Genomic DNA, 16,130 nt, shown 5'->3' with positions numbered 1-16,130 from the left:
CCTGTGTCTCTGCCTCTCTCTCTCTCTCTCTCTCTGTGACTATCATAAATAAATAAAAATTAAAAAAAAAAAAATAATAATATCTCATAAGCTTGTGTGTCAGTGAGTTCCTAGATTTGTTACTTGTGTCTTATTACCTCTTTATAATTCCTACATTATATAAATACACTTAAACTTTACAGTAAAGTCTTTTTTTTTTATGTGCTTGGTGGAATAAAAAAAGCAAGTAACATAGAAAGCAGGGATGACTCTTTTAGATAGGGTGGTCAAGGAAGGCCTCTCTAAAGGTGGCATTTGAACTGAAGAAGCTAGCCATATGATGAACTGGGAGAAGGAACATTTCAGGGAGAAGGAACAAAGACCTTGAAGTTGCAATGGGCCTGATGGGTTCAAAGAATTAGAGAAGCATGGAGGCAGCCACAGTATAATAGGGTATGGGAGAGTGATAGGTGATGAGGTTGAAGGGCAATAAAGAGGATATTTTAGATAAGCTTTGGTTAGAATTTTTTTTTAAGATTTTATTTCTAGGGATCCCTGGGTGGCGCAGCGGTTTGGCGCCTGCCTTTGGCCCAGGGCGCGATCCTGGAGACCCGGGATCGAATCCCACATCGGGCTCCCGGTGCATGGAGCCTGCTTCTCCCTCTGACTGTGTCTCTGCCTCTCTCTCTCTCTCTCTGTGACTATCATAAATAAATAAAAATTAAAAAAAAAAAAAAGATTTTATTTCTATTCATGAGAGGCACACAGAGAGAGGGCAGAGATACAGGTAGAGGGAGAAGCAGGCTCCATGCAAGGAGCCCATGTGGGACTTGATCCCAAGACTCCGGGATCATGCCCTGTGCCAAAGGCAGATGCTCAATCGCTGAGCCACCCAGGTGTCCCTAAACTTTGGTTTTATTTTAAGGTGATGGTAAGCTATCATAGTGCTTTTGAGCAGGGGAGTAAAGTGATAACATTTATTTATATTTTTATATTTTCTATATAATTATATATTTTTTATATTTTTAAAAGATCACTTTGGTTGCTCTATGGAGAATATACTGTATGGGGCAAGAAATCAGTTGGGAGGGGTGCCTGGCTAGCTCATTTGGTGGAGAGTGCAACTCTTGCTCTCAGGGTTGTGAGTTTGAGCCCGACATTGGGCCTGGAGCCTACTTAAAAAAAAAGACACGGGATCCCTGGGTGGCGCAGCGGTTTGGCGCTTGCCTTTGGCTCAGGGCGCGATCCTGGAGACCCGGGATCGAGTCCCACGTCGGGCTCCCGGTGCATGGAGTCTGCTTCTCTCTCTGCCTGTGTCTCTGCCTCTCTCTCTCTCTCTCTCTGTGTGACTATCATAAATAAATAAAAAAAAAACTTAAAAAAAAAAAAAAAAAAGTCAGGAGGGCAGCCCTGGTGGCTCAGTGGTTTAGCACTGCCTTCAGCCCAGGGTGTGATCCTGGAGACCCAGGATCCAGTCCCATGTCGGGCTCCCTGCGTGGAGCCAGCCTGCTTCTCCCTCTGCCTGTGTCTCTGCCTCTCTCTCTCTCTCTCTCTTTCTATGTGTGTGTGTGTGTGTCTCTCATGAATAAATAAATAAAATCTTAAAAGAAAAAAAAAAAAAGAAATGAGAAGAAATCAGGAGACTCTTGAAAGAATTACTCCAGACAAGAGTTGATGGTGTCATGGCTTAGAGGTGATAGAGGTAAAACCTGGGAAGAAGTTATCATATTGGGGATATAACTTGAATGTGAAACTGATAAGTCCTACTGATGGATTGGATGTAGAGTAAAAGAGAAAGACAGAAATCCAGGGTAACTCCTACATTTTTGGTCTGAGCCATGAATAGTGACACCGTTTCCTGAGATGAAGATCACTGGGAGAGGACATCAAAGTTAGTAGTTGGATTTTTATTTTTTTGTTTAAAATATTTTATTTATTTATTCATGAGAGACACACAAAGAGAGGCAGAGACATAGGCAGAGGGAGAAGCAGGCTCCATGCAGGGATCCTGATACGGACTCAATCCCAGGACCAGAATCACACCCTGAGCCGAAGGCAGACACTCAACCACTGAGCCACCCAGGCATCCCAGTAGTTAGATTTTTGTTGTTTTTAAAGTAGGCTCCAGGGCAGCCCCGGTGGCACAGCAGTTTATCGCTGCCTTCAGCCCGGGGTGTGATCCTGGAGACCCAGGACCAAGTCTCACGTCAGGCTCCCTGCATGGAGCCTGCGCCTCCCTCTGCCTGTGTCTCTGCCTGTCTCTCTCTCTGTCATGAATAAATAAATAACTAAATAAATCTTTAAAAAAAATAAAAATAAAAAAAATAATAAAGTAGGCTCTGTAGCCAGTATATAGGGCTTAAACTCATGACCCTGAGATCAAGAGACACACACTCTTCTGACTGAGCCCACCAGGCACCCCTCAAAGTTAGTTTGGACTTGGGGCACCTGGCCGGCTCAGTGGGTGGAGCATGTGATTTGTGATCTCAGGGTTGTGAGTTCAAGCCCCACGTTAGGTGTAGAGCTTACTTTAAAAAAAAAAAAAAAAGGAAAGAAAAAAAAGAAAATAATTCGTTTTGACTTGCTAAATGCTTATGCGGCTTTCAAATGGAGGTGTCACTCAGCTAGATGGAAGTATGAGTCTGGCACACAGGAAAGAGGTTAGGGTTGGAGATCTGCATGTGGGAGTTCTCAGCATGAACATGTTATTTAAAAGCATGAGACTGGGATCCCTGGGTGGCTCAGTGGTTTGGCACCTGCCTTCGGCCCAGGGCTTGATCCTGGAGTCCCACTCATTGAGTCCCACATCAGGCTCTCTGCATGGAGCCTGCTTCTCCCTCTGCCTTGTCTCTGCCTCTTCCTCTCTCTCTCTCTCTCTCTGTGTCTCTCATAATAAATAAATAACATCTTTAAAAAAAAATGGGCAGCCCCGGTGGCACAGCGGTTTGGCACCGCCTGCAGCCTGGGGTGTGATCCTGGAGACCTGGGATCGAGTCCCATGTCAGGCTCCCTGCATGGAGCCTGCTTCTCCCTCTGCCTGTGTCTCTGCCTCTCAGTCTCTCTCTGTCTCTGAATAAAATAAATAAATCTTTAAAAAAAATTAAAAATAAAAGCATGGAACTAGATGAGATGACTAGGGAAGAGAGTTATGGGTGGAGAAGTGGTCTGAGTTAAGGAAGTAATGACCACAACTACTGACAATGCTTTCAAAAAGTTTTGTATAAAGAGGAACAGAGATAATGCTATGAATAACATTGCATACCAGTTCTCATGTCTGACACTTAAAATATGATACTTTCTTAAAAAAATATTATATTTATTTATTTGAGAGAGAGAGAGTGAGCAGGGGGAAGAATAGAGAAAGAGGGACAAGCAGACTTTTTGCTGAGTGCAGAGCCCAATGTGGAGCTTGATCTCACAACCCTGAGAGCATGACCTGAGCCAAAATTAAGGGTTGGACACTTAACCAACTGAGCCACTCAGGTGCCTCTAAAATATGTTACTTCTAATCTTCATATCTGTCTTGCCAAGTAAGTATTATTAGGCCCTTTTTTTCAGATGAGAGAACTGAGGAGTGAAATGACTTAACTAAGTTTACAAAGATAGGAAACCATAAAACCGAGATTCAAACTTAGCTCTATCTGGCACAATGACCATGTTTTCTAAATCAGAAGTCAGAACTTATAATCAGATGCAAGATTTTTTTATTTTTGTATTTATTTATATCGAAAGATGTATAAAGTTGTAACGATTAAAAAAAAGTTATAACAATTAAATCAAAGTTAATTATACATGTGGTACATCTTTGCCAAAATTTCTAAAAATGCAATTGAATAATACTGTCATTTCTGAGTTGTTTCATATTTAATAAGCAGCACAACACAGGGCTGGGGGAACACTTCTGTTTTAACTTGACAGGCATATCTTTGTTTTAAATAGACGCTGCTGTTCTCAACAATGTAGCACATACATTTGGCCTAATGGACACGGTGAAGAAGGTTTTGGACAACAGAAGGAACCAAGTAGAACAGGGAGAAGAGCAGTTTCTCTATACTCTGACAGGTGTGTATAACTTCTGTTTCTTCCTGGGTGATATTATAGTAATATCCTTGAGTCTTGCCATTTCTTTGTGGACTTGATTCTTCCCTCTCTAACTTCCTTCCTTCCTCATTATGGTTCTCCTTCTGTATCTTTTAGAAGGTTAAGATGTCTACTCAGTTGCTCCATTAATACAGTAATATCAGTGGCAGAAGAAACAAATTGGCCCTTGTCTTTGTTACATTACATTGTTATCTTTTGATAAATTTAGCACCTTCTCCATTATTTGTGATAATCAGAAATTATGAGCATATGAACAATTTAACTCCTTTTATCAAGTACTTAATTTGCACTGTCTCCAAACTAGGTTGTAGAAATATAATGTTGACTAAGATAGCCTCACTCTCTACATGGTCTTTAAGGAGCTCAAGAGAAAGCAGACATAGAAATAAGTGCAAAAAGTAGTCAGTTTTGTAACTGGGGCATATAGTGGGTATGGATAGTGGAAGAACAAAAGAAGTTGTCACTTACATCCAAAGAGAATCAAGAAAAGGTTTTGGGTAAAGCAGGTCAAAGAAAACAACTCAGATTATCATCTTTGAATAATGTAGAATATATTATAGTTAGTCATGAAGGCAAAAGACAAGATTATTTGGTTAAGGGAAAAATAAGTTATGTTGTCTTAAACTCATTTTTATACTCAATATATATTTTAAAGTCGTTTTACAGAGTACTCTGAGACCCTTTTTATTTAATCCTCCTAAGAATGTTATAGGCTATTATCCCTCTTTTATAGATGACCCAGTAGAGGGACAAGGAGGATAAATGATTTGCCTTGGGGCCACATCAGTACTTGGCAATGAAGCCTAGAATAGAATTTGGCTTTCTTACTCCTAATCCAGTGCTTTCACCTTGAAACTTCACACCATCCAAAAAATGGTTTTTCTTAAGAATCTGGGCTTCTGGTTCTTTGTATTTTTTTTTAAAGATAGGTTTAATCATAGTATACGTAAAGATTTGTTTTCTGCTTTTTTCACTGTGACATATTAATACTTTCCCAAGTTGCTACACAGTACTTTACCTAGACATTCTTCTAGGGATGATATTTAAATTTTCAGACTTTTCTTCAGTAGTTTATTTTGTTGCAGTGAACTTGTATAACTTTTTCTTTTTATATCCTTTTAAACTACTTCCCAGAACTAAGTTTCAGGTTAAATGGTACTAAATAATTGTTTTATGGATTTTTATGACATGTTGCCAAATTTCCAAGATTATGTCACCATTTTGAACACACCAGCATTAAATGTTGTTATTTATAATATTCTCTGGTTTAAATTTTTTAAAAATTAGAGATGTAATTGTTAATCCTCTTGAGGTTCACATTTCTTTGGTTACTACTGAAAATGGAAAAAAATGTAGTATTTTATAACTTATGAGGCAGTATTTAAAATTTTTTAATGAAAAAAATATTTTTTAATTTTTTATATTTTTAAAAGATTTTATTTATTCATGAGAGAGAGAGAGAGAGGCAGAGACACAGGCAGAGGGAGAAGCAGGCCCCATGCAGGGAGCCTGATGTGGGACTCTATCCCAGGTCTCCAGGATCACGCCCTGGGCCAAAGGTGGTGCTAAACCACTGAGCCACCGGGGCTGCCCACCAAAAATATTTTTTAAAATATGTTCTTGATCCCTACCTACTCCTTTTATTCCAGGCAAGGAATTGACTCACTCATGGTATTCCATAGGAGCAAAGAGCTCCACAGATGTAACGGATTATTTATTGACTGTTCCTCAGGTATTAAGCAATAAAGGAGTTAAAGTGTAGAACCAGACTCATCAGTGGTCACCAGGGTTGGATTATACACTGGGAGAGGGATACTGATAGATGTAATACGGTGGAAAAGCCACGAAGTTGGCCATCAGAATTTTGTCCAAGCTCTGAGACTTTAAGTTACTTTACCTCTCTGGATCCCAGTTAAAATGAATGTATTAGAACTCTAAGACCTCTTTTAGTTCTCTAATTATTCTTAGGGACTTCCTGTATAACTTTCTGTAGACTTCTCTGGGTGGTAATGGTAGACTAAGGCCATTTGGTAGACTAAGGTCACCAGCAAGGTGATCATGCCTTAAAGGACAGTTTGGGAATCACTGTTTTTTGGAGCAGCCATTGTAGGTCTTCTGTAGGTCCATATTAGTTCCAAAGGGATTGTGCTTATATACCTTATTTTCATCTGTAGATCCAGGCAAGGCATCTGTAAGCTTCAAGATCAACTGCAGGCTTTGTTGGTTTGCATTTTGGTGACAGGTGACAAAATGCCACAGGAGCTTCTAGGGTTGTGCTATAGTAGGATCACGGCCTGAAAAAGATCCTTAATTTTTGCCCTGCCTATAATCACATAATGGAATGTAATTGCTGGAGGGATTTTTTTTTTTTTTTTTTTTTCTGGAGGGATTTTTAAGATCATCCAGTTTGGTTTCTTGTTTTGAAAACAATGAAGCGGGCAGCCCAGGTGGCTCAGCGGTTTAGCGCTGCCTTTAGCCCAGGGCGTGATCCTGGAGACCTGGAATCGAGTCCCATGTCAGCCTCCCTGCATGGAGCCTGCTTCTCCTTCTGCTTGTGTTTCTGCCTCTCTCTGTGTCTCTCATGAATAAATAAATAAAATCTTAAAAAAAAAAAAAAAAAAAAGAAAAGAAAAGAAAACAATGAAGCTATATAATAGCAAAATCAGGACAAGATCTCAGGTTTCCTGACTCCGTTTACTGTTGGCAAGAATATGCTTCTCTCCACACAAAGTCTGTCTTTTTTTCCACAGAGTTGGAACGCCAGTTGGAAGAGCAGAAGAAGCAAGCTCAGGATCACAGGCTGAAATCCCAGACGGTTCAAAATGTGGTACTGATGCCTGTGAGCACTCCTAAGCCTCCAAAAAGGCCCCGGCTCCAGCGGCCAGCTTCTACCACAGTCCTGAGCCCTTCTCCTCCCGTCCAGCAGCCTCAATTCACAGTCATCTCACCCATCACCATCACCCCAGTGGGCCAGTCATTTTCCATGGGCAATATTCCGGTGGCCACCCTCAGCCAGGGCTCCAGTCCTGTGACTGTTCATACACTGCCTTCTGGCCCTCAGCTCTTCCGCTATGCCACAGTGGTCTCCTCTGCCAAGAGCAGCTCACCAGACACAGTGACCATCCACCCTTCATCTAGCTTGGCACTGCTAAGCTCTACTGCCATGCAGGATGGGAGTACCCTGGGCAACATGACCACCATGGTAAGCCCCGTGGAGCTGGTGGCCATGGAGTCTGGCCTGACCTCGGCTATCCAAGCTGTTGAAAGCACCTCGGAGGATGGGCAAACCATCATTGAGATTGACCCAGCCCCAGACCCAGAGGCTGAGGATACTGAGGGCAAAGCAGTCATTTTGGAGACAGAACTGAGGACTGAGGAGAAAGTTGTGGCTGAGATGGAAGACCACCAGCATCAAGTCCACAATGTGGAGATTGTGGTCTTAGAGGATTAACTGGGAATCTTGGGGCCAGGAGATATGTTTTGGTTTGGAATTTTAATTATTTGTTTATTTTTATCATTGTCCCACTCATTTCCACATAGGATCCTTTTTTTAAACAAAATTTCATTGTTGTAACTGAAAATGTTGGGTTCCTCCCACCCCCTCACTGAAAAATGGACAAAAACAAGTTGTCCTTCCAGAAGTTGAGAGTAGGTCACTCAATGTCCTAATCCTTTTGCACCAAGAAAGTTATTTCCTTTAGAGGAGGCATCAAAGATAATCAGAAACCCTGTTCAGAAAGCCCTTTCCAGGCTAGTCTGTCTATGTATGCATGTGGTTTTATTTTTGTAAAGATGCATTGACCAAACTTTGGAATATAGATCTGACACTGGAAGGCAACCCACCCACACATGGATGCAGAAGGATACTTTATTTTGTATCCTGGAAAGGGCCCTCAGAGGCAGGTGCAAAACTCTGAAATGAGAGAAGGTTGAACTATGCTTGGAGGGAAGGTGGCATACCAGCAGCAGCTTAAAAAGGGAAATGCTTTGGCCAGGATGGGGCAAGGAAATTATCTTTGTTCCAGAAGTGCAACTGATGCCTCTTGACATCTCTAAGGGTTATTACCATGGGTGCCATTTTGAGAAGAGGCCAGTAATAAGTGGAAGGGTACATCTCCATGGACCAAGTGGCATCAGGAGCCTAGGGGCCTGTGGCTTGGCAAAAATAGAAATCCTGGTTGTCACAGCTGTGCTTTGTGATTCAAGCTCACCTTCCCTCCCTTCCCCAACTTTGTCAAAGCACTTAACCCTCTTAAACTAGGAACAGTCTATTCATTTGCAAACTCTGTGATGTGGTGTGAATTTTTCTGGTTCTTGGACTGTGGCTGTCATGGGGGTGGGGCTCCAAGGCCATCATTTTTATTGCATGACTCCAGGTGCAGGGGAGTTCCTCATCCAGACCAGCTGCCCTTTTTGGTGGGGCCCTTTTTTGGCTTTGGAACCAAAAGCAGCCACTCATTTGGTGCTTCCTCTTGTTCTGCCCTCCATCCCTCAACTGTTAATAGCATCTGTCTCCTGGATCCCACGCTCTTCAGCTTTTTGGCTGATTTGGAGAACAGTGACAGGTGCCTGCCTGCCATCATCCTCTTTTAGATTCATTTATACCATTTATACCACAGATGTTTCTGTGAGATATTAAGCTCATAAAAAAAAAAACAAAAAAAACAAAAACAAAAAAAAACAAAAAAAAAAAAACCTTATGCTTGGCAGGGAAGACTCAACAGCCCCAGCCTATCCTGAGGCACCGAGTAGATGTCTCCTCCTGAGCGAGCTGGACTCCCTGGGAAAGAAGCATTGTCTGCAACATTATATTATATAGGAAATGTACCAGGAATGTCAATAATAATATCTTGGGGGGAGGGTTGGGTTTTTTTTGTTGTTGTTTTGTTTTGTTTTTTTTATGTTGTATGTATATTTAGAGCTGGGCTATTTTCTGTGCTGTGATTCCTGCTCTTTGAACATCTTCAGTGTTTGGGGCAAGAATGGGCCCTGGTTTTTATTTCTTTGATTACATTGTTTACTGCACTAGGACAAATATAGGGAAATTGCAGACAATTTAAAGGAAAAAGAGGTCAAAAAAGAAAGCACACAACCTTAGGAGTGGGAGGTTTTTGGTTTTGGTTTTTTTGTTTTTTGTTTTTTTTTTTTTAATTAAAAGCAAAACTTTGACCTGTAGTTTCCTTTTTTTTTTTTTTTTTTTTAAAGAAGGCACCCACCTGAAGCCATGTTTCTTCCAACAGATGTTGGAAACCCTGTTGTCAAGGAAGTGAAAACTACGTTCTGCCATCCCTCAGATGGCTTTAATAGCTAGAGAAGCCCTCAACTTGGGAGGGTCAATCTTAAAAGCCTTAAGGGTGAGATTTCTGAACCCCATATAGTGGCTTTGAGCTTTAAAATTGTCTGGGGTTTTACTTTTCTCTTCAAAATGTTTAATAGATGTAGCAATCAGCTTAGAACAAACCTTTGGCCCTTTAGTGAGGGAATTGGCTTTCATTATTGCTTCTTTAGGTTTTCTGATGGTACATAAGCAAAACAAAATTTCTATCTCAGCCTGAAACTGAAACTCGAACCTAAAATGGCACATGTTATGTGCCTATGGTGGTTTTTAGGGACACTATTCTCTTTCCCAGAGATGGGAGGTCCAATTCAGGACAGAGGAGGAGCTCTGGAGAACACCCACACACTAGCTCAGGTTCCTTTCTTTCCTCCTCCAGCTGTCTGTAGTGTTTTAAGGCAGTGTGACCATCATGCTTCCAAAGTCAAGAGGTCTCCTCCTGAAGACAGAACCTGTTTACTTTCACTCTCTGAATAGTCTGGCTGGTGGAAATACATGAGCTTTGTTGTTTTTCTGGTCTTCCAATAGCCTGTTGTTATTGCTAGCTGCTGTGGTACCCGTTGTTGAGTGGGGGTTTCCTCAGAGCCCTGGTCTAAATGATCTCAGACAGCGTGAGAAATATGCAAGCCGTCGGTATGTGCACAAGCAGTTGCAATGAATCATTCCTCAGGCTGACTTGGCAGTAGCCATCTATATTTGTGTTCATTCATTAAATAAACATTTATAAGTACCATCTTTGTGCCAGGCTTTGTGCTAGGCACCGCCAGTACAGAGATGAAGACAGAGTTCTGCACTCAAGGACTTCATACTTCAGAGGTTGTCTAGAGTGAAGAACTATATTTCAATATAATTGGTTTCTTTTGTTATCCTATGTATTTTATTTTGTGCATTGAAAAACATTCTGAAAATTGGTCTATAGGTTTCAGCAGACTACAAAAGTCATAAAAAAAAAAGTTAAGCCTTTTCTAGTGAAATATTGAAATATCGTCATACTGGGGCAAGTGCAGTGATGGAGCTGCTGCCTGGGAGCAGAGGAACAAGGCATCAGGCACCTAACTTGGCTTGGGGAGGGGGTGTGTGTGTCAGCAAATAGAGGAGTACTTCCTGGAGAAGGTGTATACTTGAGCTAATTTAGGAGAGATCACTTTTGGCTAGTTTTTTGTACTCCATTTTCAAGTAGTGGGGCTCATTTATGTAAGAGCAGGGAAAATCCTTAGTCTTTCTGCTTCTGACTGGAGCAAGGCAAAGTCAGCAGCATGGGCAGTCTCTGGAGAGTACCCTCCTGGAAAAAGCCGAGTTATGCGTCAGCTTCTCTGAGTTTCCATTAGAGAACTCCAGTGCCTGATGAGAGTTTAGCTGGTAGAAGGTAAATGCCCCAACCATCCTGTCATGTGGTTTCCACAAAAGCCTTGGAGTCAACTGTACAACCGTCTCACCTTGATTATGTCCCTGCCTTGTTCTTTTCCTCCTTTCAATTTCCAGGCTCCTTCTGTGATCCCACCCCCAAAACAAAACAACTCACAGTTATTCTAAAGTAAAAAATGAACAATATACATGAATATTCAAGATTCAAAGCCACTTCACGTGAAGTTTCTCTCATGCCTCTCCACAGTAGGGAAGGAAGACCAATGTTAATACGAATGCCTTAGAAATTGATATTCAGCTCAGATGGTCTGACACTCTTTAGAGGTGGTGTTTTACCCCATTTCATGAAAGGTACTAAGGTAAGTCTATGTGGTGGAAAATACTGAAATACTGGTATTGGTAATACCTGAGTATAAAGATCATATAATCAAGCATGAAATACGTAATTACTAGTTCACTGAATTATAACTGGTCCAGGTTTTAGTACTATTAGGCGGAAGAGATAAACAAAAGGTTGAATTCTGAAAATAGGCAAAAGGTTTTGATTCACTTTGGACAATGCTCCTGAGGAGTCATCTCTGAGAAGAAAGTCACAAACTAGTCCAGGCCTTGCATTTTCAGACAATTTAACTAGCACCGTTGCTCACAGATTCCCTCACCCCTAGGATACCTCTCGGGGAAATTCTTACATGGTCTAAGGTATTATAATAATACCAAGGTTGTTGCACTAGACAAGCTGTCACTTCTGTTAGATTTAGACTCTTTGCCCTGGAATTTCTCTTAAGCAGCCCTAATTGAGTCCTTTTGAGGATTCCTTCCCAATCCAGGAACAACTTTCTTTGTCCTGATGTATATATACAGTTTGACTTTCTCTAGAAAGTTATACTTTCCTCTAACTTCCTTATCCATATTCCTACTTCCTTAGCCCTTGTTCTTAGGAGGCAAAGTTGATTTGGTTCCTAAAGTCTGCCGTGTCAGTGATTCTACGTCAGTAACTCTTGAGACCATCATTTTTCTCAGGTACCCCAAGACCCAAACCTCAGCATACATGCATAGTCTGCAGTGTTCACTACTTAAAAAGTTTGCCCAACTCTATCAATCACCTGAATTGAAGGACCTTGGGGATGTGCTTGTGCAATGACTATCTAAAACCTGTCAGGGCTGTGGGGAGGGGGCGCCTGGGTGGTTCAGCTGGTTAAGCAGCTGCCTTCAGCTCAGGTCATGTTCCTAGGGTCCTGGGATTGAGTCCCACATCAGGCCCCCCCTACTCAGTGGGGAGCCTGCTTCTCCCTCTCCCTCTCCCTCTGCCTGCTGCTCCCCCTGCTCATTCTCTTTCTCTCTCAAATACATAAAATATTTTTTAATAAGATTTTTATTTTTAAGTAATCTCTATATCCATCTTGGTCCTGAACCCACAACCCCGAGATCAAGAGTTGCATGCTCCACTGACTAAGCCAACCAACCAGGTGCCCCTAAAATCTATCTTTTATATCCAATTGATTCTCTACCCATGGCCCATGGCCCATGGTCCAGGCTAAGAGATGCCTGTTTCCTGGGTAGATTATTTCAGCCCGGTGTGATTCCTACCGCCTCTTCACAATTACCTGAAATTTCTGTTGTTTTTTGAGCCTCTCAGCCTATAGTACACTACAACCTACTTGAAATTGCCTCTGGGTTCTCCTCTTGCATCTATGCTTTCTAATTATGTGCTTTTACTGATAGTTATGGCAAGTACTATGGTATATAGGGATTTATTTTTCTAGTTTGAGAACACGAATGAAAAATAGTATTGGATCACATGTAAGGGTAAATGGAGGCTCATAATGACCCAGAAGGAAAGACAAGTTCCTCAATAGACTTTGTAGAGGCTTCTAAAGAAAGCATACACAGAGAGGGCTTATTTGCATTCTGAAGTATAAATTTATTTTTTAAAAATTCTGTTTTCAAAAAAAAAAAATTCTGTTTTCTCTAAAGATGTCTATCTATGCATGTTAGAGCAAACTAGAAGCCCAGAGCCTTGATCCTCCTGAGACTTTGGTCCACATTTTTGTCTTAACTTTTTACGAAATATAAATGCATACAGGCGAGTGCACAAATGACTGTACAGTTTGGTAAAGTTAAACTGAACACACTCATTAAATCAGCTACCAGATCAAGAAAAAAAAAATTAGCACTTTACCCAACCAGGATAACCACTATCTAGCTAACACCATACAGCTCAGTTATACCTGTTTTTCTTTTTTTTTTTTAAGATTTTATTTATTAGAACACAAGCAGGGGGAGCAATAGAGGGAGAAGGAGATGCAAACTCTGCTGAGCAGCGAGCATGATACAGGGCTTCATCTCAGGACCTTGAGATCATGACCCAAACCAAAATCAAGGGTCCAACACTTAACTGACTGAGCCACCTAGGCGCCCCTAGCATTATCTCATTCAACATTATGATGTGAGATTCACCCATGATGTTGTGTGAAGTTGTAGTTGGCTTCTTCTCACTGCAGTGCAGAAACTAACTGTGCCATAGCCGATCCATCCTAATGATGGTGCTTAGGTAATTTCCAGTTTGGGGCTATTAGAAATTGTGTGTCTGCACATTCTTGTACAGGCTTCTGATGTGCGTATATATGCATTTATGCCCACACAGACTTTCAAACTTAGGACAGTTCACATTAAAAATTCAAGGTACAGTTTTTCTTAAGAAACAAAAACAGTCTAGAAGATCTGACAACACTGGGTGCACATTCCCTCATAGCAACCCTTGAATGGAACTGAGGCCTATCTCTGGTGGGGAGCATGGTTTCTATATCACGTGACCCTGTCACTCCCTGTTACAGACCTAGACTTTCTTATTTGGTAGCCTGTTTTTTTGACTCCGTGATCTCTTAGGACACTCTTCCCCCAGATAACTGCAAAGCTTATTTCCTCACTTCCTTCAAGTCTCTGGTCACATGTTGCCTTATCAGAGTTATCAGAGAAGACTTCCCTGACCACCAACACTATAAAAAATGGCAACTTCCTCTGCACAATGCTTTCTAGTTGTCTTTACCCTGTTTGGTTTTCCTCCATTTTATGCAGGTGACATATTTTTTTTTTCTTCCCCAAACTAGAATGGAAGCTCCATGAGAACAGAGCATATTTGTCTCTCTGTCACTGCTGTTTCTAGGCCCAGGTGGCTTGTAGTAGAAACTGAACAGGTATTTGATATATGAATACTAAATAGCCAATACTCTTTGAAGGGGAACTATGTATCAAACACTGTTCTAAGCACTTTACATATGTTAACCCATTTGATCCTCACAACAATCCTATGTGGTGGATAACATTACTTGCTTCATTTTACAATGAAGAAAAATTTATATTCTACCATAAACAATAGATACATTTGAATCATTTAACTCATCAAATTTATTAAAGAGAGTCTTTAAACTACCAGAGAAGCCTAATACCTTTTAAAAGGAGCCCTTCAATGGATCATCATACAATAATGGTGTTTTATTTGACAATGTGTTTAGTTACCACTTAAGTTAAAATTTTCAGTTGTGGGATTGGGCCTTGATCAGCTGCAGCTTAGATAGGATTGTGAAGATCTGGAGCAGTGGTATAGTAGCTGATAAAATTTTGTGATCTATGCTGGGCAGCAAGTCCAGTTCCCCATCTCTCCAGAGTTCCGGAGGAGTACTGGATGAGGGAAAAGTTCACTTACTGGATGAAGGATTTTATTTTATTTTATTTTAAAGATTTATTTATTTGAGGTAGAGTGCCCAGAAGAGTGAGAACAAGGGGCAGGGTGCCAGGAGGAGGAAAAAGCAGGCTCTCTGCTAAGCAGAGAGCCCGATGTGGGTCTCCATCCCAGGACCTTGGGATCATGACCTGAGCCCAAGGCAGATGCTTAACCAACTGAGCCACACAGGCACCCCTGGATTAAGGATTTATTTATTTATTTTTAAAAATTTTATTTAGTAATTCATGAAAGACACAGAGTCAGAGACACAGACAGAGGGAGAAGCAGGCTCCCTGCAGGGGTCCCATGTGGGACTCAGTCCCAGGACCCCAGATCACACCCTGAGCTGAAGGCAGATGCTCAACCACTGAGCCACCCAGGCGCCCCTGGATGAAGGATTTTAGAACCTAGATCATCTATCATAGGAAGTACCTATTTATTTATTTATTTTTTTTACTTTTAATTTTTTGTGAGTAATCTCTATACTCAATATGGGGCTCAAACTCACGATCCCAAGATCAAATTGTACACTCTACTGACTGAGCCAACCAAGTGCTCCCGACTTATTGCTTTGTTAATAGCCCTGTTTGAAATGATGCTGGTGTCAGGGTCTTTGCTTAGAACTCCTTCATTTCTATGTTAAGAACCTACTGTGCAGAACCCAACTCCATGTGCTAGTTGCTACATGGAGACCCTACTCCATAGAACATTAATAGAACTATAAAACCTTTACTAACTGAAAAAGCCAATATTCCCTTGCTCCAGGAACTACTGGAACTACTCTGGTACAGAAATGCTAGGTTCACACTGCTATTGACTGAAACACTCTAGTTAGCCTTTCTGAGCTGATTGGACCCAATTTTTTTTGGTAAATATTTTATTTATTTATTCATGAGAGACACAGAGAGATGTAGAGACATGGGCAGAGGGGGAAGCAGGCTCCCTGCAGGGAGCCTGATGTGGGACTCAATCCCAGGACCCTGGGACCATGACCTGAGCCAAAGGCAGACGCTCAACCACTGAGCAACCCAGGTGTCCCTGGACCCAACTTCTTACATACTTGTCTTGTTTGAGTTCTCTGTAGTTTCTAGCCAAGGACCAGGGAAGGATTTATTTGTAAAACATTGTCACAAATCGTTCAGACACACATTTATTGGTTTCATTATTCTTTCTTAGCACACTTTTAAAATTGAACCAGCCCTTCTAGGAGATCCATGGCTTCATTTCCCTTTGGCCTTATCTCCAGAAATCTTGTTTGCCCTCCATTTTTCTCTGTCTGTCTTAGATTGAGACTATAAGTTGATCCCTAGCACACTGCTACTTGGACTTCTAGCTTCTATGTATCAATAAAAGATAAAAAAAAAAAAAAAAAGAGTCTTTGGAGCCAACATGGGGTTCCAGACATATTTTACCAAATAAGGATGTTTTAAAAATGGCCACTCTTACTGTCATCATTTGAAAAGAAAGGGCATTTTACATAAAAAAGATAGGAGATAAATAATCTCATATTGATTAATTAATTATGTTATTTTATTTTTAAAAAAGATTTTATTTATTTATTCATGAGACACACACACACACAGAGGCAGAGACACAGACAGAGAGAGAAGCAGGCTCTATGCAGGGAGC

At 41.1% G+C, this 16,130-nt stretch overlaps 1 protein-coding gene across 7 annotated transcripts in view; it reads left to right on the top strand.

Annotated features, from left to right (window-relative positions):
* The window catches only part of GMEB1 (glucocorticoid modulatory element binding protein 1), a 37,493-nt gene extending 27,345 nt beyond the window's left edge, over nucleotides 1-10,148 (top strand). For all 7 annotated transcript variants that reach the window (XM_077898856.1, XM_077898857.1, XM_077898860.1 and 4 more), the window contains exons 9-10: nucleotides 3,919-4,041; nucleotides 6,831-10,148. In XM_077898856.1, coding sequence (XP_077754982.1) covers nucleotides 3,919-4,041; nucleotides 6,831-7,531 — 824 coding nt within the window. In that variant the 3' untranslated portion in view covers nucleotides 7,532-10,148. The remainder of the gene's footprint in view (nucleotides 1-3,918; nucleotides 4,042-6,830) is intronic.
* Nucleotides 10,149-16,130: the final 5,982 nt, after the last annotated feature.

The sequence above is a fragment of the Canis aureus genome, chromosome 5 (assembly GCF_053574225.1).
Source record: "Canis aureus isolate CA01 chromosome 5, VMU_Caureus_v.1.0, whole genome shotgun sequence".
Classification (NCBI taxonomy): domain Eukaryota; kingdom Metazoa; phylum Chordata; class Mammalia; order Carnivora; family Canidae; genus Canis; species Canis aureus.
Note: the sequence above shows the minus strand (reverse complement) of the source record. Positions and strands in the feature narration are given on the sequence as shown.